This window comes from Eumetopias jubatus, unplaced genomic scaffold (assembly GCF_037043125.1).
Source record: "Eumetopias jubatus isolate StellerSeaLion01/CBP00866 unplaced genomic scaffold, mEumJub1_p1.0 scaffold_9, whole genome shotgun sequence".
NCBI classification, from domain to species: domain Eukaryota; kingdom Metazoa; phylum Chordata; class Mammalia; order Carnivora; family Otariidae; genus Eumetopias; species Eumetopias jubatus.
In genome coordinates this window covers 24,051,309-24,076,226 of record NW_028274815.1, presented here as the reverse complement: position 1 = coordinate 24,076,226, position 24,918 = coordinate 24,051,309, and the positions used below count along the sequence as shown (strand labels likewise).

At 47.2% G+C, this 24,918-nt stretch overlaps 1 protein-coding gene across 2 annotated transcripts in view; it reads left to right on the top strand.

Moving 5' to 3' along the window:
- ALK (ALK receptor tyrosine kinase) overlaps positions 1 to 24,918 on the top strand; it is a 690,188-nt gene that overhangs the window by 625,170 nt on the left and 40,100 nt on the right. For both annotated transcript variants that reach the window (XM_028099603.2, XM_088026382.1), the window contains 2 exons: positions 5,426 to 5,588; positions 22,524 to 22,674. In XM_028099603.2, the coding sequence (XP_027955404.1) occupies positions 5,426 to 5,588; positions 22,524 to 22,674 (314 nt within the window). The remainder of the gene's footprint in view (positions 1 to 5,425; positions 5,589 to 22,523; positions 22,675 to 24,918) is intronic.

Below are 24,918 nucleotides of genomic sequence, written 5' to 3'. Positions count from 1 at the left end.
TAACTTTCCAGTGTGTGGTATAAATAGAACAAGATAAAGCAGTTCTTTTTTTTTTTTCTTTCCTAAATGAGTTTTAATACAATAGTTTTGGTCTTATTTTTGTTGGTTTTTATTTTTTTCCAAGAGAAAAGAACCAGGCTTCCTCCTTCCCCTACCCCCAATCCAGTCTCCTCCTTGGGGGGAATTTGATCCTCCCATACTTAGGGACCAATGTAGACTCTCACCTAGGGGAAGACCAATGTAGACTCTCATCTAGGGGAATACGAGGACCCTTGTACTCTCGGATTGGCAGCTCAGCCTCAAGCCCACCACATTACTAATCTGTGACCTTGCTCTTCTCACCAAAAACCAAGCTTTTGCCTTGTTTCATGACCCAATCCCTCTCTCTTACATCTCTACTTCCTGGCCTTGTAAACATTCCAGTTACTGGATTTTCCTTTTGATACCTTTGGCTCCCCCTGATGCTAAGCACCTGCTTTCCCTGGCTTATGCCCGTGACCCCCTAAAGCCTACACTCTGCTATGCTACAATACTACAGGGCCACAGTTCTGGGGCTGAGAGTCCACCCACCATGCTATCCTGACCAGACTCTCACCTGTCCCTCATGGTGGCCTGCCTACTCTCTGGGCCTGAGCAATCTTGGTACGGTCTGTCCTGGCTTTACGTGCACCCAAGGCTTATGGATTCAAAAGAAAAAAAAAAAAAAAAAACAGACTCTCAGACAAGTTCCATGAGGATTTCCTGGTGAGTCTAGCACCTCTTCAAGTCTTGAGCTGGAACTCAGAAGATCTATGCTTAATTCCTGGCTTGACTGATTATTCATTCTGTGTACAACAGGCCAGTCACTTGGCTTCTCTGAACTTGAATTTCCTGATTTTTAAATTTAATACATACATAACATCACAGTGCCTGACTCATATTATGTGCACATTCTATATTGAGAGGCTTTTGCCCCCTTCATGGGAGGAGTTTACTTCTTAGGTGTCTGAGGTTCAGCCCTTCCCGCCCAACACACACACAGAAGGAAGCATAAAACAAGTCAGGAAACAAATGGCTTCTACCCTGGGATCACCTTGACTTCTCCTGCCCCCTGGGACTACTGTCACTAATCCTCCTGCTTCTCAGGTTCTGGACCTGCCTGCTTTGATCTATAAGGTTGTATCCAACACTTTCCACCCCCAGAGACACTTCCGAAAATCAACCTAGTGTTTGCCTACCCCCTTATGGTTCTCACTCTATCAGCCTTAGCTTAGAACGGATCTCATGCCTGGATATCTTGCCTGATGTTCTGCCAGACCCTTCCTGCTTCCATGCCTCCTCTGGGGCTTTCCTGGGCCCATGGCAGTTAATACGACCAGGCTCAAAGCAGCAGTAATTTGCAATTACATCCATGAACCCACCTCTCAAGCAAGGATCTGGAAATTATTATGGCCTGCTCCCAATAAGCCTTAATCCAATGCTCAGCTGAGGGGGGCCAACACTGTGTTAGGCACTTTAGAGGGACACCAGAAATAAAGCAGAATAACAATTGTCCCTGTCCCCTTATACAAACCCACAGTTCTGGTAACCTTATCTCGAAAAACAGAATCTAGCATTAAAGTCCTAGGAAGGACACAGGATCAGGGATTCATGTAGAGACAATCTGAAAAGGCTAGAAATCGTCAGGACAGGAAGCTGGGAAGGGCTTGATCACCACCAAAGGATCTTTGGACATAAACAAAAGAACCCCCAATTTCTAGTTCCTTCTCTAAAGCTAATTTACTTAGAAAAGTCTCCTCCCTTCTCTAGAATGTTCTTTCTCCATTTCAACAATGAAGTAGATGGACTTAGTTCACAAATCTGGTTGATTCTCCTGAGAAAGTTTTTACAAAATGCAAGTATTATCCTCCCCGAATCATCGTCCAACCTAGTATCTTCTAATCAGAATCTCCAGGGCTCTGAAATTCATACTTTTAAAGGTCCTCAGGTGTTTTGGGGACCACTGAATTCAGTGATCTCCAAGGTCCCATCTTGCTGTGACATTCTATGATGTCAGATTCCAGACAGAATGAGCAAAGAGAACCAACAGGATGAAGCTCAAGCAAGACAAGCCCACATACATAAGAAGCAGGACAGCCCTTAGACAACGGGCAATGAACTCAGAAACCCCATTCCCCATTCCCCAAAGAGGTAAAGCTGGTGGGAAACATAAATTGATTCCAAGCAACTCCGAGCAGATTTATGAGGGTCAGGGCCATCTGAGGGAGCAGGCACCATGCCTGGAAAGCTGCTGAAAGTAAGAGAATTCTAGCTGTATAAATCATGATCTGACCTAGGATGGCAATCCCATTCCCATGGAATCCACTCTAGAAAGAATTTTCTCTCTGGACTTTCCATCAGGAATCACTGAAAATAAAAACAAAATTTTGTGTATAGAAATCACCTGAGACTAATATATGTCCACTGAGTTGGGAAAATACTGATCCCTTTATTGAGAAACAGCCCTAATGTCCCCCTCTTATGGAATGGGGAACATAAATCTTGAGATTGGGTGTCTCTGCTTCCCACAGTTAGAAATTGAACAGGAGGGGTGCCTGGGTGGCTCAGTCGTTAAGCATCTGCCTTTGGCTCAGGTCGTGATCTCAGGGTCCTGGGATCGAGCGCAATATTGGGCTCCCTACTTAACGGGAAGCCTGCTTCTCCCTCTCCTACTCCCCCTGCTTGTGTTCCCTCTCTCGCGATGTCTCTCTCTGTCAAATAAATAAATAAAATCTTTAAAAAAAAAAAAGAAATTGAACAGGAAGTTATGCAATTTTAAACTGTATTCGTCATGCATCTCTAATGTCATATGTTCTTCTACGCACTTTGCTTAAGTCATTATTCAGTAGTCTCACTAAGTCCAATCTTGGTTTGTTCAGATTAGGAAACTGAGGCTCAGAGAGATATATGATTTACCCCAGATATCATAGCTGGTCAGGAGCAAAATCCAGGGTAGGAAAAGTTAGTCCATCTGGATCCAAAGGGCTTCTCTTTCTACCTCACCAAATACCCTACCTGGTCAAGAAGTAGAATCCCAGCATCTCTGGGAATGTGTCAGAACATTTAGATCAATGTTAATCGAGACTGAAGTTAGAAGTGGGTCCCACGGAAGGGGAGATGCTCAGGTAGGGTGCCACACCCATACCTTTAGCTCTCTTCTGCAGCACACTCTTGAGGAAAAAAGAAAAAAAACACACACACACATATATATTCTTTCATTTCCAGGATTGAATTAACTGTATGGATTGTCATGGCTCTGCCTCAGATTGAAAAGGCTGCCCCCAAACCCAGGCTGCTTGCGTTAGGCACATATTGGATCTGAGAATAGGCTTCAAAGAGCTGGAGATCATATGGAGCAAGTGGATTTTTCAGCTCCCTTTCCAGGATTATCTTTTTTTCTCTGTCCCCATTCTCATCCCCAGCTCACTGAGTTTAAATCCCTAGGTGCTGCTGGTGGAGGATCTATATTCACAGAAACTCCCCTGGTCACATTTCCCATTGTCAAGAACAGCACCTGCCCTGGGTATAAGCAGGAATCATGGACACAACGCATATTTTTAGAGTTTTGGATTTTACAAAGACCTTTCATATCCCGTACTTCCTTTAATCCTCATGCCAATCCAGCCCCTTTTACAGACCAAGGAGCTCTATCAAGGTCCCACAACCAATAATTGATAAGGCTGCCCCTAAATCCATGTCCTTTTCTATTCACCACTTGGGCACAGCCCACACTTAGGATTTGGGTGCTGGAGAGGATAAAAAGGCAACTGGCCAAGAGAGCTCTGCTAAAATACCCTCAGGATTCGAAGAGTTAGCTCTTTGAAATAACAGGTTACCTCCGTTAGAATACAGAAAGATCATAAAATTAACAATCAACCATTCACACCAAACATGAATGGATTCATTACCTTCTTGCCCTTGAAACGACCTTCAGAAACCAAGTAGAAATCAACATCTTCATTTCAAAAAGGTGAATCCAGCAGAGAAAAGCATTGAATACACAGTGTTGAGTAGCTGTATACATTGGAATCTCAGCTAGGACTTTGGTCTCTGACCTTGAGGTCAGGGCAGTATCACAAAAGCCCACCACACTGGCCAAGTTTTCAGATTATCAAAACTACCCAGTGTGATCTCAATCTGATTGCTTGTAATTAGCAACCCATATTAAGCTTTCATTTCCACATCATTAAATTAGTTGAAAGTCTTCAGAAATTTTTCACTTGAACATTTTAGTGAGCAAAACTATGTATACCAAATTAATTTTTCCACAATTTTCTATAGGTAGAATTTGACTTAATCACATTAGAGGGAAATAATTTCTTCAATCTTATCATGAGATTTTTATATTTTAAGTAAAAGTAACTTATCAAGAACACATTTTTAAGAAGTTGTTATAGGTTGTAAAAATTTTAGAATTCTGGCCAACATGAAATCTGACAATTCTTCAAGATCCAGCCTGGCTCAAAGATAGAAAGTTTCAAAGAAAATGGCCCAGTGGCGGTGAAGGGTTGGGGTGTGCTAAATGATCCTGAGCCACCCCCAGAAGGCCACGTAACGACGTTGGGTGCTCTGGGTGAGGGACTTAGGAAAGGAGAGCATGCACCAGAGACAAATGTGTTGTGTTTCCCCATTTTTTTTACTTTCTCTTGCATAGAGAACCTGAAAGCCACCTTCACTGTGTTGATGAACCTGAGTTGGTTGTAAATAAGGAGGCTGAGCCCTGTTGAGGTCCTGACAGATAGACAAAGCCACTAGCCAGGTGTGCAAGGTTTCCTGCTCCCACCACTATCCTGGGTCCCTGGGCCAACGGGGGCGGAGGGTCATGGAGCTGACTCTATGTCCGGTTTACTCTTTTAAGCTTCTCCAAGCTAAGAAGTTCTTACACGCCTATGTCCAACCTTTGGGAGCAGGTTCAGTGCAGTCACAGTAGCATAGATTGATGTTGTTTGCCCAGCACTGTGCCAGACTCAGTGAGAAACGAGGGGAGGGTCCAGCCACTGCCCATGCTTGTCATACCTGACAGGGGCCTTCTCTCCTTCCTGGTAACTCTCACAGGGCCGTGTTCACCAGACCCTCGGACGGTTTTTTTTTTTTTCCTTACCTTACCGTCCTGTGTTGTAGATGTTGTATCCCTTTTGGACTCCTTTAGGAGCCTGTAAGCTTCTTAAGGCCAGATCACTCTGCTCCATCTGTGTCTCTCCCCTCATATCTGACCTGGCACCGAGTAGATCCTCAACAGACGTTTCCAGTTTGAATGGCTGATCGGTGTTTCTTGCCCTGGCCCTGGTGCCATCTTGGAACATGGGTTTGGGGCCGTGGAGTTGACAGCTCAGAGGTAGCCCGGGGAAGCGTATGGAGGAGGGAGGGCCAGGCCAAGTGAGTGATTGTCTTTCCTCTTGTGCCACAGTTCATTGGCTGTTCACCACGTGCGGGGCCAGTGGGCCTCATGGCCCCACACAGGCGCAGTGTAACAATGCCTACCGGAATACCAACCTGAGCGTGGTGGTGGGGAGCGAGGGCCCCCTGAAAGGCGTCCAGACCTGGAAGGTGCCAGCCACCGACACCTACAGGTGCGTATGGGGGAGGGGGAGGCCAAGGAGTGGATCTGCCCTTCTGAAAATGATGGGGTGCTGCCTGCGGGTGCATGCCCCCCGGGTGCCTGGGCACACCTAGGCTCAGAGGCCACAGACTCTGGTACAGGGGCTGGAGATGGGGAGATTTGGGATAATGGGATATGGCAATAAAGATGTGTCCCTTGTCCTCAAGGAGCCCAGACTATTTGTGGAGATGATATACATGCACGAGCTAGCTTCAGAATATTCTTTATTATGAATAATTATAATTATAGTGGATTCTTTGAATATTACTTCATGCTGTTCACACAAATCAGCGCACGTAAAATGTTGGGGAAACAAACGTACGATGTACACGAAAGATGATGCCCTTACCCTTGAGCCTTCTTCCCTGGGCCTTCACTGTTCACAAGTAAAGCAGCTGTTCTCGAACTCTTGTCCCACACCCAACCCCGGCTGCACAGTATTCCACCAAAGCAAGGCCAGGTTGGAGGGAGGCCTCACCCCAACGGGCCACTTAGCTAATAAGTGAAGCTGACAGCAAGGCTCAGACCCGTGGTTCTCAACCATCGAAAGACTGAATGGCTGGTTAATGCAGATTACTGGCCCTCCTTCACAGAGCATCTGATTTTGTAGGTCTGGAGAGGGGTCCAGGAATATGAATATTAAGAAAAATTTTAGGCTAAACATTTTTATATGGATGAAGCAAATATGACAAAATACTGACATTTATTGGATCCAGGTTGGGAAGGGAGACATGAGTGGTATTCATCGTGCTGTTGTATTCATTCATTCATTCATTGAGAATGAATTTCCAACAGGTTCCCAGGTGATGCTAATACAGCCCCCGAGAATAACTAAATTAGGTTGAACCCTTGCATGTAGTCCTCCCACAGCTCTGTGGACAAGGCCAGTGCTGCAGTCTTCATTTGACACATGAGGAAACTGAGGGTCAGAGAGTCAGAAGCCTCCCCACAGACAGGCCGGATATCACTTCCAACCCCAGACTTCTGAGTCTGAGGCTCCTTCCACAGCAAACGGCAGGCTGAAACAGGAAGCAGCATAACCATGACATTGTTGGTGCAAATGCCCCCAGAGGCTGAACACAGTGGGACGTGAGCTCTCTTTCCCCTTCCTCAGCCCCCAACCCCCAGCATCCTCAGCCACCCTGGGAAGGAAAGGAGGGTCTCAAGTTGCCCGGTTTTCTGTGCAGCCCCACCCCTGGGACCTCAGTGTAAATGCATTTCGGGGAGAGCCCTAAGTGCTTTTTAAATGACATTCTGGGCAGGAATGCAGTAACAAGGTTTGGCTGCAATCAGATTAGCTGCTCTAGGTCCCACACATCCCCAATAAATTGTCAAAGACACCCAGTCACCCCTGCACCTGCCACACTGAGCAAGCCAGGTCTCTGCTCCCTGCCTGGCTGAGGTTCCCTGGGTCAGCCACCATCCCAGAGAGATGGAGATGAATGTTTGCTGAGGTCTCATCAAGTATTTCTCCCCCTTTTAGCAGTGAGGCAGATGTCATTACTATGATTATTGAAATTCCCTTGTTTCCATAGGGGGAAACTGGAGTCAGCAGCTTAGCAACAGATCGAAGGCCACATAACCAGTAAACCCAGGGCCCTCTGGCTCAAAGTCTGTGTGTTCTTTCCACTAATGCCCACATCTGGACTCTGAGAGGCATGCAGGGGGCAAGAGGAACAAGAAAGGGAAGGAGGCCTAGCAGTCATCCACCACCCACCTCCAGGAAGCCTCTGGAAATGAAAGCCTGGGAGGGGAGGCCCCACCACCTGCAGGGATACTGGCCAGCCCAGCCCTGCGTGCAGATCCCCATGTATAAGAGGCAATGTGAAGAAGAGGGCAGAAGAGCTGGGGGGCAGAGAGACCTCAACAGTAAACGCCCAACAAGACCCGCTGTCCCATCCCATCCAGGGCAACTCCCAAGCCAGACTGAAAGTCCCTTACTGCCCTTCCCACAAAGATCCACAAATAGGAGGCGCCACGTATGGGATTACTCTTGGGCTGCATTCCCCCTGAGACAGTGTGAATCAGACCCACTTCCAAACTCAGGCTGGTCATTTAATCCCTTGAGGCTGTTTCCCCATCTGTAAAAGGCAGGGGTTGGGAGATGCTAACATCTGCCCAGTGGCTTGCGAAGGTGACGTACAAGTGCCTCGCACATGGCCTGTGCGCACTGGCTGTTCCCTGGCCCATGGGCAGAGAAATCAGTGGGAGCCGTGAGAGCGTCAGGCAGGAGGCAGTGGCCAGAAGCATTTCCAGGAACAGACTGATCCCACAGGGGGTACTTCCTGACTTCGCCATTTCCAAGGACTTTTTACCGACTTCTTACGACATGGGCCCCATGTTTCAAAAGATTTCGCCTGGCAGACACACTGTACTTTAAAAATAACTAATTAATCACAGCCACATCTAAGTCTAGCCAGGTTTCTGATCTGCGTGAATCACCACATATTACCACACTTCCCTGATAGAACCCCAACCCAAATCGGAGAACCTTTTCTCTTTCTCTCTGAAATATTGCGACGAGCCCCCAGAATTGCCTGGTGAACACTCACTGGAAACATGGACAAGGAGCCATCTTGCTGTTGAAGCAGGACACTTCAACATGTCTAGATTGGCAAAGGGGAAGATTTTGATCCGTAGGACTTTTTAAAACTGGCCTGAGATAGCACTGTATCAAAAAGGGAGGAGTTAAAACTGAAAAACGTTGGGTTTTTGTTGTTGTTTTTGAAACCTTGGGGTTTTTTAACCCTTTAAGGGCTGTAACAGATATTTCTGACCTTGACCCTGGAGGAGGCTCAGGGCTTGGACAGTAATGCATATTGATCATATAATTTAGTATCAAAGAAACAGACCATTTAATGATTTGCTTTTTAGACCACATCAAAACGTCCCCAAGTCAAACTATCCATGTTGACAAGTCAGGTGCCCTCTTTCTGGAAGACATTTTCTCCATATTAACTAATTCTTGTTTAGTAAGTGCAGCTCATCTAGTGAGAAAGACATGGGACACATCACGTTTTCTCAAGAGGTGAGAAAAAGGAGAGAAAGCGTGGGAGCATTTCTTATGCTCTCCCCCCGTTCCTGGAAGAGTGTGAGTGCTCACTAGTGCTGTCTGGCTGCGACCTGAGGCCTGGAACCATTATTGTTCCCACTGACTTCTTTACTACTGAGAAGGTGAAGGAAAGAGAGCCTACTGTATGCCAAGGTGGGGCCATCCTTGCCTGGGCCTTCCTCGGGGATGCACACAGATAAAAGTGTGCCCTTATCTTGTGAGTTATCCTGGGCCCCATCTCCCACTCTCTACTCCTTTGCCCACCACCACGAAGGAAGAAACCCAGAAAGGGAGAGGAAGAAGAGGCTGGGGGGCAGGAAACAGCAGGCTTGAGAGGGAGGGAGATTCAGAGACAACATCTAAATCCCCATCACCCCCCCCCCCCGCAACCCCCTGCTTTCCTGCCTTGGGCTTCTCCTTCCCCTAGATTTGCCACTTCCTCTGTCAAAACAGTGATGCTCTCACTCCCTCCAAGTACATATGTCCCGGTGTCCAGACCTGCTCCCCTCCTGCTTCCCAAATCTCTGTGGAGTGCATTCAGCACATATTAGGTCACTGTGCCTGACACTAGGTATGTAAAGGTGCACAGGGTCCACGCTCTGCCTAGGAGGAACCCCAGCCAATGGGGTTGTTGGACATAGAAAGAAAGCATTTATGAGTGATGTAGAAAGTACTTCAGGGGAGGTTTGCATCAGGCACTGCTGCCAGAGGCCAGGGAAGGGCCTGAGTTCATGAATGGCTTCCACAGGGAGACAGAGCTTGAGTTCAGTCTTGAAGGTGATAGAGTTGTCCACAAAGAAGAGGGGAGGAAGGAGCCCCTGGGGCTGGAGCCTCACATCCCGAATGCTGTTAGCTCCCCCTGGCGCCGGCTTGGGGAGAAGCGAGCCTGGAGGCGGGGACAGCGATGGAAAGGTGGCTGGAGTGGAGCCCTAAAGGGCTTAAGCCAGCAGCAGGGAGATGCACACGGAGGGGCCCGGTGGGGCCAAGATGTGTTTGGGAGGTGGGATCCGCATGATTGCAGGACTGGGGGTGGAGGCAGAACCCAGGTGACAGCCGGAGCTTGGGGCTGAGGAGGCAGGACGGTGAGTGACAGCTACCGTCTCAAGGAGCTTGACTGAGAAGGACAGGCAAGGATTAGGGCAACAGCCAGAGTGACGCCTTATCAGGCGTCAGGGAGATTTCTGGAGCACTGATCGGAGTGACGATGTCTAGAGTGTGCCATGGGGGTGGTGGCCGAAGTAGGGCACCAAAAGGGCATGGATGCTGGGGCGAGTGGGGGGCTCCGCCTCACCGTGGAGCAGAGGCAGACTGCTGGGGACATCCTGTGACTCAGTGCCCGCTCGGTAGATGGTCGGCGGTCCCTCTCACTCTTCCTCCCTTCCTCCCCACTGCCTGCCTTCCTGCTTCTCTAGGGCTCAGCATCCCTCCACGCCCTCGGTCCTCTCCCACCCCACCACCACACACACAGATCATTTATAAAAACATTTGTCAAGCACAGCCCACAGCTCCTGATGGCAGTTCTCTGATGGTTCACTTGTTCCTCAGATGTAATGTACATGAGGTCCCAGATCCCAGCTGGAGCCAGCAAATCCTGCCAGCTAACCTGGGCCACAGCAGTTCCTGATGGTCTCCATCACTGACACTCATTTCCTCACCTGGCTCCAGGGACCGGTGTGTGCGGCTGAATGACACCGTCATTAACCCAATCCACCCACAGCCGTGCAGCTCCTGCTGCGGGCTGATCACTGACTAGGCGTTGCAGGACTTGCAGAGAGGACTGAGACGCTGGAGCCTCTCACCATCTTTGCAAAGCCTCTCACCATCTTTTCTCTGCAGAGCAGAAAAGTTAACAGTCCACGATGCCAATAAAGTTCTAGACAATTGCAGAAAGGAGTCACGGGCATGATCAACTGCCAGAGTAATTGTGCAGATAACCATCACCACGAGGAGCACAGAGCAGGGAAAGTCAGAGGCAGGGAGATGGCGCAAAGATTGACGGGCTGCAGGCAGAATGGTGTTTGGGTCCAAATTCTGCCAGTGACATCATGTGACCTTGAAAGTGTGCTTTCCCTTCTCCCCAGTGGCCCTAGAGGGAGGGGTTGTAGAGAGAAGTTGCTGAGATCCCTTCTGGAGCTGATATTTCCAGGTGCATAGGGCTGCGCTTGTCAGGAAGGTTGGAGGACGAAGAGAACCATGAGCCTTGCTCGCCGGAGCAATCCAGAACAGAGCTGGGGCTGCGAGAAGCACGTGCCTCCTCCACTCGCCCTTAACAGCCAACCCCCAGCGGGGTCTCCTGATGACTCAAATGACCCAGCTGGGTAATGCAACTATACATCTAAACACAAATTTCCCATGGACCGAGCGCTTACACCCTCCCACATCTCCTGTGCCCTCACAATAACCCTGAGCGCTAGGATGGGCACGGCAGATCTTACACCCTGATTTCGCAGAGGAGAAAACCAAGACACAAAGGAGAGGAGGGGCTCACCCAAGGTCCCACTGGGAAGTAGAGGCAGAGCCCAGAGTCAGGTACAGGAGAGGAATGAGGTGCTTCGCGTATCTCCGAGTGGGGTTGTCTCATTCCTGTCAGCCCCCCTCCAGTGTCCCCATGGAGGCGTGACACTGACGGGCCACTGTGCCCCACACTAGCGCACTCACATCTCAGGATCTGGCAGGCAGCCACCTTGATTTGCTGCTAATTCTTTATTTTATTTTATTTTATTTTATTTTATTTTATTTTATTTTATTTTATTTTATTTTTGGAAAACTGGTATTTTTTTATTATGTTGTGTTAATCACCATACATCATTAGGTTTTGATGTAGTGTACCATGATTCATTGTTTGCGTATAACACCCAGCACTCCATTCAGTACGTGCCCTTTTTTTTAATAATTTTTTATTGTTATGTTAATCACCATACATTACATCATTAGTTTTTGATGTAGTGTTCCATGATTCATTGTTTGTGTATAACACCCAGTGCTCCATGCAGAATGTGCCCTCTTTAATACCCATCACCCGGCTAACCCATCCCCCCACCCCCCTCCCCTCTAGAACCCTCCGTTTGTTTTTCAGAGTCCATCGTCTCTAATGGATCGTCTCCCCCTCTGACTTACTCCCTTTCATTCTTCCCCTCCTGCTATCTTCTTCTTTTTCTTTTTTTTCTTAACATATATTGCATTATTTGTTTCAGAAGTACAGATCCATGATTCATCAGTCTTGTACAATTCACAGTGCACACCATAGCACATACCCTCCCCAATGTCTATCACCCAGCCACCCAACCCCTCCCACCCCCCCACCACTCCAGCAACCCTCAGTTTGTTTCCTGAGATTGTGAATTCCTCATATCAGTGAGGTCATATGATACATGTCTTTCTCTGATTGACTTATTTCACTCAGCATAACACCCTCCAGTTCCATCCACGTCGTTGCAAATGGCAAGATCTCATTCCTTTTGATGGCTGCATCATATTCCATTGTGTATATATACCACCTCTTCTTTATCCATTCATCTGTCGATGGACATCTTGGCTCTTTCCACAGTTTGGCTATTGTGGACATTGCAGCTATAAGCATTGGGGTGCACATACCCCTTTGGATCCCTACATTTGTATCTTTGTGGTAAATACCCAGTAGTGCAATTGCTGGATCCTATGGTAGCTCTATTTTCAACTGTCTGAGGAACCTCCATACTGTTTTCCAGAGGGGTTGCACCAGCTTGCATTCCCACCAACAGTGTAGGAGGGTTCCCCTTTCGCCGCATCCCCGCCAACATCTGTCGTTTCCTGACTTGTTCATTTTAGCCATTCTGACGGGTGTGAGGTGGTATCTCATTGAGGTTTTGATTTGGATTTCCCTGACACCGAGCGTTTGGGTGTTGAGTTTGATAAGTTCTTTATAGATTTTGGATACTAGCCCTTTATCTGATATGTCATTTGCAAATATTTTCTCCCATTCTGTCAGTTGTCTTCTGGTTTTGTGGACTGTTTCTTTTGCTGTGCAAAAGCTTTTTATCTTGATGAAATCCCAATAGTTCATTTTTGCCCTGGCTTCCCTTGCCTTTGGCGATGTTTCTAGGAAGAAGTTGCTGCGGCTGAGGTCGAAGAGGTTGCTGCCTGTGTTCTCCTTTAGGATTTTGATGGACTCCTGTCTCACGTTTAGGTCTTTCAACCATTTGGAGTCCATTTTTGTGTGTGGTGTAAGGAAATGGTCCAGTTTCATTCTTCTGCATGTGGCCGTCCAATTTTCCCAACACCATTTGTTGAAGAGACTGTCTTTTTGCCATTGGACATTCTTTCCTGCTTTGTCAAAGATGAGTTGACCATAGAGTTGAGGGTCCATTTCTGGGCTCTTGATTCTGTTCCATTGATCTATGTGTCTGTTTTTGTGCCAGTACCATACTGTCTTGATGATGACAGCTTTGTAATAGAGCTGGAAGTCCGGAATTGTGATGCCGCCAGCTTTGCTTTGCTTTTTCAAGATTCCTCTGGCTATTCGGGGTCTCTTCTGGTTCCATACAAATTTTAGGATTATTTGTTCCATTTCTTTGAAAAAGGTGGATGGTATTTTGATGGGGATTGCATTGAATGTGTAGATTGCTCTAGGGAGCACTGACATCTTCACAATGTTTGTTCTTCCAATCCATGAGCATGGAACGTTTTTCCATTTCTTTGTGTCTTCTTCAATTTCTTTCCTGAGTATTTTATAGTTTTCTGAGTACAGATCCTTTGCCTCTTTGGTTATATTTATTCCTAGATATCTTATGGTTTTGGGTGCAATTGTGAATGGGTTCGACTCCTTGATTTGTCTCTCTTCTGTCTTGTTGTTGGTGTATAGGAATGCCACTGATTTCTGTGCATTGATTTTATATCCTGCTACTTTACTGAATTCCTGTATGAGTTCTAGCAGTTTTGGGGTGGAGTCTTTTGGGTTTTCCACATACAGTATCATCTCATCTGCAAAGAGTGAGAGTTTGACTTCCTCTTTGCCGATTTGGATGCCTTTGATTTCTTTTTGTTGTCTGATTGCTGTGGCTAGGACTTCTAATACTATGTTGAATAGCAGTGGTGAGAGTGGACATCCCTGCCGCGTTCCTGACCTTAGGGGAAAAGCTCTCAGCTTTTCCCCATTGAGAATGATATTGGCTGTAGGTTTTTCATCGATGGCTTTTATGATATTGAGGTATGTACCCTCTATCCCTATACTCTGAAGAGTTTTGATCAAGAAAGGATGCTGTACTTTGTCAAATGCTTTTTCTGCATCTATTGAGAGGATCATATGATTCTTGTTCTTTCTTTTGTTAATGTATTGTATCACGTTGATGGATTTGCGGATGTTGAACCAGCCTTGCAGCCCAGGGATAAATCCCACTTGGTCATGGTGAATAATCCTTTTAATGTACCGTTGGATCCTATTGGCTAGTATTTTGGTGAGAATTTTGCATCCATGTTCATCAAGGATATTGGTCTGTAATTCTCCTTTTTGATGGGGTCTTTGTCTGGTTTTGGGATCAAGGTAATGCTGGCCTCATAAAATGAGTTTGGAAGTTTCCCTTCCATTTCTATTTTTTGGAACAGTTTCAGGAGAATAGGTATTAATTCTTCTTTAAATGTCTGATAGAATTCCCCTGGGAAGCCATCTGGCCCTGGGCTTTTGTTTCTTGGGAGATTTTTGATGACTGCTTCAGTTTCCTTAGTGGTTATAGGTCTGTTCAGGTTTTCTATTTCTTCCTGGTTCAGTTTTGGTAGTTGATACATCTCTAGGAATGCACCCATTTCTTCCAGGTTATCTAATTTGCTGGCATAGAGTTGCTCAGAATATGTTCTCATAATTGTTTGTATTTCTTTGGTGTTGGTTGTGATCTCTCCTCTTTCATTCATGATTTTGTTGATTTGGGTCATTGCTCTTTTCTTTTTGATAAGTCTGGCCAGGGGCTTATCAATCTTGTTAATTCTTTCAAAGAACCAGCTCCTAGTTTCATTGATCTGTTCTACCATTCTTTTGGTTTCTATTTCATTGATTTCTGCTCTGATCTTTATTATTTCTCTTCTCCTGCTGGGCTTAGGCTTTATTTGCTGTTTTTTCTCTAGCTCCTTTAGGTGTAGGGTTAGGTTGTGTATTTGAGACGTTTCTTGTTTCTTGAGAAAGGCTTGTATTGCTATATACTTTCCTCTCAGGACTGCCTTTGCTGTATCCCAAAGATTTTGAACAGTTGTGTTTTCATTTTCATTGGTTTCCATGAATTTTTTTAATTCTTCTTTAATTTCCTGGTTGACCCATTCATTCCTTAGTAGGATGCTCTTTAGCCTCCATGTATTTGAGTTCTTTCCGACTTTCCTCTTGTGATTGAGTTCTAATTTCAAAGCATTGTGGTCTGAAAATATGCAGGGAATGATCCCAATCTTTTGGTACCGGTTGAGACCTGATTTGTGACCTAGGATGTGATCAATTCTGGAGAATGTTCCATGGGCACTAGAGAAGAATGTGTATTCTGTTGCTTTGGGATGGAATGTTCTGAATATGTCTGTAAATTCCATTTGGTTCAGTGTTTCATTTAAAGTCTTTATTTCCTTGTTGATCTTTTGCTTAGATGATCTGTCCAGTTCAGTTAGGGGGGGTGTTAAAGTCCCCCACTATTATTGTATTGACAACAATACAATGTTTCTTCGCTTTTGTTATTAATTGCCTTATATAATTGGCTGCTCCCACATTAGGGGCATAGATATTTACAATTGTTAGATCTTCTTGTTGGATAGACCCTTTAAGTAGGATATAGTGTCCTTCTTCATCTCTAATTACACTCTTTGTTTTAAAATCTAATTTGTCTGATATAAGGATTGCCACCCCAGCTTTCTTTTGGTGTCCATTAGCATGGTAAATGGTTTTCCACCCCCTCACTTTCAATCTGGGGGTGTCTTTGGGTCTAAAATGAGTCTCTTGCAGACAGCATATTGATGGGTCTTGTTTTTTAATCCAATCTGATAGCCTGTGTCTTTTGATTGGGGCATTTAGCCCATTTACATTCAGGGTAACTATTGAAAGGTATGAATTTAGTGCCATTGTATTGCCTGTAAGGTGACTGTTACTGTATATTGTCTGTGTTCCTTTCTGATCTATGCTGCTTTTAGGCTCTCTTTTTGCTTAGAGAACCTCTTTCAAAATTTCTTGTAGGGCTGGTTTTGTGTTTGCAAATTCCTTTAGTTTTTGTTTGTCCTGGAAGCCTTTTATCTCTCCCTCTATTTTCAATGATAGCCTAGCTGGATATAGTATTCTTGGCTGCATATTTTTCTCGTTTAGTGCTCTGAAGATATCATGCCAGTCCTTTCTGGCCTGCCAGGTCTCTGTGGATAGGTCTGTTGCCAATCTAATGTTTCTACCATTGTAGGTTACGTATCTCTTCTCCTGAGCTGCTTTCAGGATTTTCTCTTTGTCTCTGAGACTCAAAAGTTTTACTATTGGATGTCAGGGTGTTGACCTATTTTTATTGATTTTGAGAGGGGTTCTCTGTGCCTCCAGGATTTTGATGCCTGTTTCCTTCCCCACATTAGGGAAGTTCTCTGCTATTATTTGCTCCAATATACCTTCTGCCCCTCTCTCTCTTTCTTCTTCTTCTGGGATCCCAATTATTCTGATGTTGTTTCATCTTATTGTATCGCTTATCTCTCGAATTCTGCCCTCGTGATCCTGTAGTTGTTTATCCCTCTTTTTCTCAGCCTCTTTATTTTCCATCATTTGGTCTTCTATATCGCTGATTCTTTCTTCTGCCTCATTGATCCTAGTAGTTAGTGCCCCCATTTTTTATTGCACCTCATTAATAGCCTTTTTGATTTTGACTTGGTTAGATTTTTAGTTCTTTTATTTCTCCAGAAAGGGTTTCTCTAATAACTTCCACACTTTTTTCAAGCCCAACTAGTATCTTTAAAGTCATGATTCTGAACTCTAGGTCCGACATCGTACTAATGTCAGTATTGAGTAGGTCCCTGGCAGACGGTACTACCTCTTGTTCTTTTTGCTGAGGTGATTTTTTTCATCTTGTCATTTTGTCCAGAGGAGAACAGATGAATGAGAGAACAGAATGCTAACAGGTTAACAATGTCTCCAGCAAATATACTCTATACAAATCAGAAAAGACCTGAAACCAGGGGACAAGAAAGGGAAAGAAAGAAGAGAAAAAGAAAAGGAAAAAGAAAAAGATAAAAACAAACAAAAACAGAACAAAACAACGAAAAAAATATGATCAAATAGGATCAGGCTAGTGCATAGATCAGTGCCACACACTAGCTTTGGGGCATATTTTGGTCTGTTAGAAGAAAGTGCCTGCTAAAATTTTAAAGGAAGAAAGACTTATATATGTACAAAATAAGGGTTGATACAATGAAGGGATGGCAGATGACTGTAAAGATGAAAATTATAAAAGATTTTATAAAAGGAGGGCGCCTGGGTGGCTCAGTTGGTTAAGCGACTGCCTTCGGCTCAGGTCATGATCCTGGAGTCCCGGGATCGAGTCCCACATCGGGCTCCCTGCTCAGCGGGGAGTCTGCTTCTCCCTCTGACCCTCCCCGCTCTCATGCTCTCTCTCTCTCATTCTCTCTCTTAAATAAATAAATAAATCTTAAAAAAAAAAAGATTTTATAAAAGGAATTGATAAGATAAGAAGTTGTTTTTAAAAAGAAAGAAGATTTAAAAAGAAAAAGAAAAAAGAAAAAAAAAGGGAGAGAATGTGATCAGGCAGGAGAATAGAACAAAGCCATATACTAGTGATTTAGGGTATATTTTGATCTGTTAGAAGAAATTGTATCTCAAAATTTTAAAGAGAGAACAACTTATATATATATATATATGCCAAAAATAAGGGTAACTACTATGAAGGGATAAAAATATGACTCTAAAAATGAAAAATAAAAAATGTTTTTTTTAAAAGGGATTGATAAGATGTTGTTTGAAAAAGGGAAAAAGAAAAATTCAAGAAAACCAGTTAAAAAAATTAACTTTGAAAAACTAATGAATTATGGTATAAAAGCCGTGAATTCTATGTGCAGTATTCCCCTAGCGCTGGAGTTCTCCCGTTCTCCTTGATCGGTAAACTTGGTCTTGGCTGGCTGGCTGTTCCGTGCTGATCTTCTGGGGGAGGGGTCTGTTGCCGTGGTTCCCAAAGGTATTTGCCAGAGGCGGAATTGCCCCGCCCTTGTGATTCCAGGCTAAGCAAGCTGCTCCGGTTTGCTCTCAGGAGCTTTTGTTCCCTCCAAGCTCTCGGTACAGCTTTGGAGGATCAGGGTGAAAATGGTGGCCTCCCAATCTCCGCCCGGAGGAGCTGAGAACTCGGGGTCCCACTCCTCAGTGCGCACCCAGAGAAAAGCAGTCACTCCCGTCTCCCCGGTCTCTCCGGCCGCACTCCGTGCTCACCCGGCTTGTGACCGACCGTTTCTATCTCTGGCTCCCGACCCCGTGTGGAGTCTCCAAACCCAGCAGATCCCTGCGGTGCGTTCCCGCGCCGCTCCTCCCGGGGGAGGAAGGGGAGTCTCCCCGGCTCTGCCGCTTGTTGGGTCCCTGCTGGAGGAGCAGTGGCCCGACTGGGCCGCGGATCACGGTTTATGGCCACCCCGAGCTGAGAGCCCGCGCCTCGGCTCCGTCTCTGCAGCCGGCTTCCCCGCTCCAATCCCTGGGAGCTCTGCCGCACTCAGGCACCCCCGGTCTTTCTGTGACCCCGAGGGTCCTGAGACCACACTGTCCCGCGAGGGTTCCGCCCCTCACTTAGCCACTGGAGCGACGTCCCTCAGCGGAGCCGACTTCTAAAAGGTCCGATTTTGTGCTCCGCGGCTCTATCACTCGCCAGAAGTGGCCGAGGGAGGCCCCTCCCCCGCCGTCTATCCTCCCAAATATCGCCTCGGATTCACTTCTTCGCACGTCCTACCTTCCAGTTAGTGGTCGCTTCTCTGTTCAGGGAGTTGTTGCTACTCTTTTCTTCGATCTCCTGTTGAGTTCGTAGGTGTTCAGAATGGTTTGATCCCTATTCAGCTGAATTCCTGAGCCCAGACGAAATCCACGTCTCCTACTCCTCCGCCATCTTGCTCCGCCCCGCTAATTCTTTATTTTAAAAAGATTCACCACTCAATTACATCAGGTAAAAATGGCTCAGAGTCAATAATATAAAACGTAAACCCAATAAACATCCATTCTGACCAGGGGGCATGGATTGAGATGAGGAAAAACAAACAACAACAACAACAACAAAAATTATAGCATCAGCTCATCAAGAACAGTATCTTGTAATTTCCAGTAAATTGGAAGCACTGCAAGTCATTTTCCCCACTTGAGTGGCAGGTATATTAATTTGTTATCGTTTGTCAACCATCAAAAATAAATTGTTTACAAGGGATGGGGGAGATGCTTCAGAGAGTCAGGCTGAGGTTATTATTCTGGCACGAGTTTGTGTGCCAGGGACCAGGGGCCAGGACCAGGAGAGGTAAGCAAGGTGCCTCAGGCACAAAATTTAGGAAGGCACCTGCTCTCAGGTTCGGCGGGGTGTGGGGTCAGCACCTGGGAGGGAGGTGCCTCATCCACCCCGGGGCTTGCGTAACGGCTTGGATTTGGATCCAATTCTGTCTGCATTCAAGCCCATCCATGCTTTTCTCACTGTGGCACAGCCCACTCCAGAGATCAGCATTGTAAGTAGTGACCTGGATGGGAGACTAGAAGCTTCCAAAGGAATGCAGCTGTATGGTGGGATGTCAGGCCTCAGAGGGCTGACGAGGAAGGCCCTGCTTCTCCTACAATTAGTCCAGGCGAGTGGTTGCATGCTCCCCTGGCTTTAAGCCAACCCCTAGTCCAGGTCGGAAACATGGGGCAGAGACCCACACAGGAAAGTAAAATGCGGCTGCTGACAGCTGGTGGCCAAGCTCTACTATCTACTCCGTAGAGCTGACCCAGCCTAGAGTCCCACCTTGCACTTGGCATCCGTGTGCAGTCTTTTCAAATCCATTACTTCTCCTCATGAGGGCAGGGTTCCTTGTCCTCCTTTTCTCCCTCGGTGGGGAAGCTGAAGCTCCTGGAGGTTAACCAGCTTGCCCCAAGCCGCACAGCCAGCAGAGCGCCGGGTATATGACTCAGAACTCAGTCCTCTTTGCTTCCCACCTCATTGCCAAGAGCTAGGTCTAGACCTAGATGGGGTTGGGGGCTGGGGTCCCTATTTGGGGGTGGGGGTGGCAGGAGAAATAGGAAAGAAGGGCTAGTGAGGAAAAAGGAGCCAGGAACAAACAACTTCTAAAATATAATAATTTGGCTAAATTTAATCATGTGCAAGAGTTCAGAATGATTCATAATGCATGCAGATTGATGCAAATGACTATGCAAATGATGCAGAAAGGGCTGAGCAGGGTATAGCTTACCTCCCAGCCATAGCGCGAGTGGGCAGGACAAGCTCTCTGGGGCAGCAGTTTTCCAAGCAAACCATACCTTCAGGTTGAAAGGATTTTCTCCTGACAAAGCCCTGGAAATACGGAGTAATGAGCAGAACCAAGGTGGGGGCGGTGGGGGGAACCACACCCTCTCTCTAGATTCTACACAGGCCATCCCTGGAACCCCACCACCACCGCCCCTGCCCTGCCCCAGGCTTCCCTTCTCTGAGCTAAATAATCCAGCTGCTTTCCTGTCACCAATACGCCTTCCTTTTCCCTCTGTCTTTTAATAGTCCTGGCCACCTTCTCCATTTCTAATGAGTCAGGAGCGAGGATGGGCCAGTAGCGTGTCCGACCACCCTCGCCGTGTAACCAGATAAGCCTCACAACAGCATGTTGGAGAGAAAATGGTCTTTTTGAGGGGAGGGGGCTTGGACCAGGGTCTGCCAGTGACCAGCTGTGTAGCCTCAGATGAGTTACTCAGTCCCTCTGAGCCTCAGTGTCCTCATATGTCAAGTGCATTACTAACAGCTACTATTTATGGCTACTGGGGAGATGTCCTATTCATGCCTGCCCCCTTGTAGGACGCTCAGGAACTAGCCCCTACCCCGCTCGGCAGAGCTACATCCCTTCCCTGCTCCAGCCACCTTCTGCAGCCACACCCCGGAGGCTTTCCTGCCTCTTCACTTCTGCTCACGCAAGCCCGACTCCTATCCTCCATCTCTTTCTGCGTGTGTGAGAGTCCTACCCATCCTTTGGCTCTGCCGCCGCCACCCCCCCATGTCCAGCAGTGGCGTGATACTGCTCCCCTGCCTGTCACAGTCCCGTCTCCCTTCCCAAGCCCTGAATACCTAGCTGCCCTGACTTTGCGCAGAGATCTGTCACTTTCTCAGGGCTTTCGCCCGTGATCTCTTTTTGATGCTGAACCTCTCTGCTACCCTGTGAGTTCAGAGAAGATACGGTTCTTCTTTGACTACAGAAGAGGCTGGGACTCCAAGAGGACACACAGCTAGGAAATGGTCGGCTCTGGTCATAGAACCCCGGAGTCTCTTTGCCTCCCTAATATAGCCATCCTTAAGGTGAGACTTCTCTTTTCATAACATAACTGTCTCTCCAGTTTCTTTGGAAGCCCCATGAGGAGCTGAAGCCCATCTCCAGTCTCCCCTTATGCACACAGCCTTGAGCCGTGTCAGCCTTCAGTGAGCTCCACTCAGTGTCTGGCCACCAACAGGGTGACAGACATCAGACTCTCTGTGGCATTGCACAGAGACCTCTGTTCCTCACCTGCCACATTAGCAATCTGCCAGCCCTCCAGGCTTCTCCCTGCACAGACGGGCTCAGCTCTGCCTTAGGAGAGCCCCCAGGAGGCCCCTCGCATGCTTGGAACATGGTACATTTCCTAGAATTACAGGGGAGAAGCCACCACGTGTGCACATGTACAAAACCGCCTCACATATCTCCCTGAATGCTTTCTATAAAGGACCCTGCATCTGAATACACGGAGACATGAACACCTCCCAAGACCTTTCCCTGGCAGATGGTCTCTGGGGAGGCATTTGTAGCTGGTGTGTAGCTGTCTTCAAGACATACTGCTTTTCTGATAAGGTTCACCCGTTGAGTTCTCCTCCCATCCTTGGGCGACTCCATCTCAACAACCTAAGAGGCACAGAAATAATCCTGCACTCCCCCCACTCTGTTTTTATTCATCATGACTGGTTGTTTTCTGTACGCACATGGCTCTAGAGAGAGTTACTGGTGGGATGGACTACTAGTTACCACTAGTCTGCGCTCAGAAACACTGCTCACCTTGGTCATTCCATGTGCGACTTCCTTGTGTCTAGACCCGGGGAGAAAACTTGAAAACTGTACACCCAGTCAGTTACTGCGACTTCCACCAGTATAAAATGTAATAATATATATTGTATAATACTATGGAATAACTTATTATGTGTCAGCCACAATTCTATGGCTCCATGTCTTAATTCCTTTAATCTCACACACACACACATGCTAGAATGTAGGTGCGCTTACTATCCCCATTTTACAGATGTGGAACAGGAAAGTTAGACAAAGTCATTTGTCTAAGGTCACATGAGTCCTTTGATCTCAGACGGGGAGAGAAACCGTAATGGGACATTGCAGGTATTCAGGAAAGCATCACCCCAACGACCCCCCCATTAAAACAGACTCTCCCCATCTTCCCTCTCCTCTCCCTCTCTTTCTCTCTTGCACCCCGTACTAGTTCTTTACTCCCTGGCCCTGGGAATGAGGCATTTCCCTATCCCTCTGTAAACCGGACTCCTGACCATGGGGAGAGGAAGCCTCCTTGCTGACCTCATGGGCTGATGTGAGGTGGAGGGGGAGAACCATCAGGACCACAATGGCGCACAGAACCCACTAGGAGCTGCTGGGTTGGCAGGAAGGGAATCAGTCTTCATGTGCTCTGTTCTGTTGCAGCATCTCAGGCTACGGAGCTGCCGGTGGGAAAGGCGGGAAGAACACCATGATGCGGTCCCACGGCGTGTCTGTGCTGGGCATCTTCAACCTGGAGAAGGGCGACACACTGTATATCCTGGTTGGACAACAGGGGGAAGACGCCTGCCCCAACGTAAGTGCCCAGAGCAGGGACCTCTGCTTCACACTTACCGGGACCTAGTGGCCCTTCGGAGGGCATCAACGCTAGATACCCTCCTTCTGGGAGCTCATATTTGAAGATGGCAGGACTCACCCCTCGTCCTGCCTACAAATGCCCCTCCCTTTCCGGGCCCATTAGGGTGTATGAGAAAGGGGGTGGTATGGCTGTTGGGGGTTCACATCCCCACAGGGACCAAGGCTGAGGGATGGGTTTCAAGAGTAACCCTTAAAACTAAAGAACTGGATCCTACTTGAATGGGTAAATGGTGGTTCTTTTCAGCAGACTACAAGCTAAAGCCCATCTCCTAAACTTTCTTGCTGGGGCACCATGGTCTTTAGTCCTATTATTATAAACAGGACATATTACAGTTGAGAAAATCAAGAGTACAGAAGGGAAGGGACTTTTCAAAAGCCGCTCACAATGCAGCATGGAGTAGGGACTCTGGCTCCTGCTTGTGCTGTGCTGGGCGCTTGCTTAGGCCTCAGTTTCTATGCCCTTTTCCCACTGAGAGCCCATCATCGGACAAGCCAGACTGCCATCCTCTGCAGCCGCAGAGACAGCCTGTCCTTCTGGTTTCTGACCCCATTGGGGTATCCACCTGTTAAACAGGGAGCGCTCCAACAGCGGGACTTGAGAAAGCCAGTGGTGGTCTAAAATACCAGGAGAATCAGACTTTGAAGACTGACAAAGCAGCAGCTGTGGAGACTCCAGGCATCCCGGTTGTTTGCCTCTTGTCTGTGTTGGGGGAGAGAGGTCCCTGGTGGTGCGGGCTGTCCTGGCAGAACTCAGCACCAGAAGGCCAGGCCCCACCCTCCTCTGAAGGCCAACTTCCACCCAGGGTGGGGCCAGGGCAGGGAGCTGGGTTCTCGTGCCCAGGACCCAGCGCCCCTTCTGCAAGAGCTCATTCAAGAGTAGCCTTGGGGAACAGATGTGGGAACCAGGACTACCCAGAAAGCAGTACAATGCCACAAAATAAATTCAGGACTCTTAAAAGCTGGGCCCCAGGCTGGGAGCAAGGAGGAAAGCACAGCACCGCACCCCCACCCCCACCCCCGACAGGGTTAAAACAGAGCAACAGGAGTAAGCTCAGCAGGTGCAACCTTGCACGTGAGAAATGTCTGGACTCCAACTTTTATTTAGCAACTATAATCAGGACTTTCGAGGCTGGTATAATATATTAAGTCATTAAGTTACAGGCTGCTGTAATTTCCACAGGAATGTATCGAGTGCTAATGTAATCCTTTCATCTAAGCAGAAAGATTGCATTGACTTCTGCAAGGGACTTTTACTTGATTGGATTGTAATCAGTTATGTCTTTTCACAGGACCAAGTCCTTTTTTTTTTTAATTCAATTGTAATCTACTTGTTCCTCGGGGCTGCTGCCCTTTATCATTTTATTAATCAACCTACTTGCTCTTGAACTTTGTGAATGCACAGGGAGAGTTCTAAAGAAGCCCATTCTCTTCCAGCCCCCTACTGGTGGGGCCGGGCATAGCAGGGACGGGGCGGGGCGGGGGCGGGGGCGGGGGGTAAGTCATGGGTCTTCCCTGTGGCTCCACGCCTCCTCCTGCAGGAGTCACTGGGAGAGAGAGAAAGAAAGATCTTTTCATAGTACTCCCTCAGTCTGCAGTCTTCTCTAGGCAGAAAAACGGTGCCTAAAGAGGATCCTCTAAAGAAGGGAGTGCACTCTAAGAATTAAACTGCAGGATTTGGCAGCTCTCCCGGTTCAACAGCACATCTCTGTGGAGCTGCTCTTCCTTTGTGCCTGGCCTCACCTGAGCCTGGGATGGGCTCCGGCAGCTGGAAACCCCCTCAGCTACAGCTTCTTCAATTTCTCCCAAGCCTCATAGGGTGGCATGACCACCAGACCTGGTGGCATGGGTTTCTTGACATCAGCACTATTGACATTTTGGAGCAGATGAGTCTTTGTTGTGGGTGACTGTGGTGGGCACTGTAGGCTCTCCAGCAGCGTCCCTGGCTTCTATCCCCCCAATGCCAGTAGCATCCCCCAGTATTAACGATCAAAAATGTGTCCACATCTTGCCAGATGTCCCCAGGGGAGCAAAACCACTGGTCTAAGTGTTACGTTTCACAACTACCATAACTCGAAAGGCAAATATTGTGAGGGTCAGCGCATACCCAGACAGTCCCCAATTCATTCGAATGTAGTCAGCAAATATCTATCAAGTATCCTTCTATGTGCCAGTCGCTGTTCTA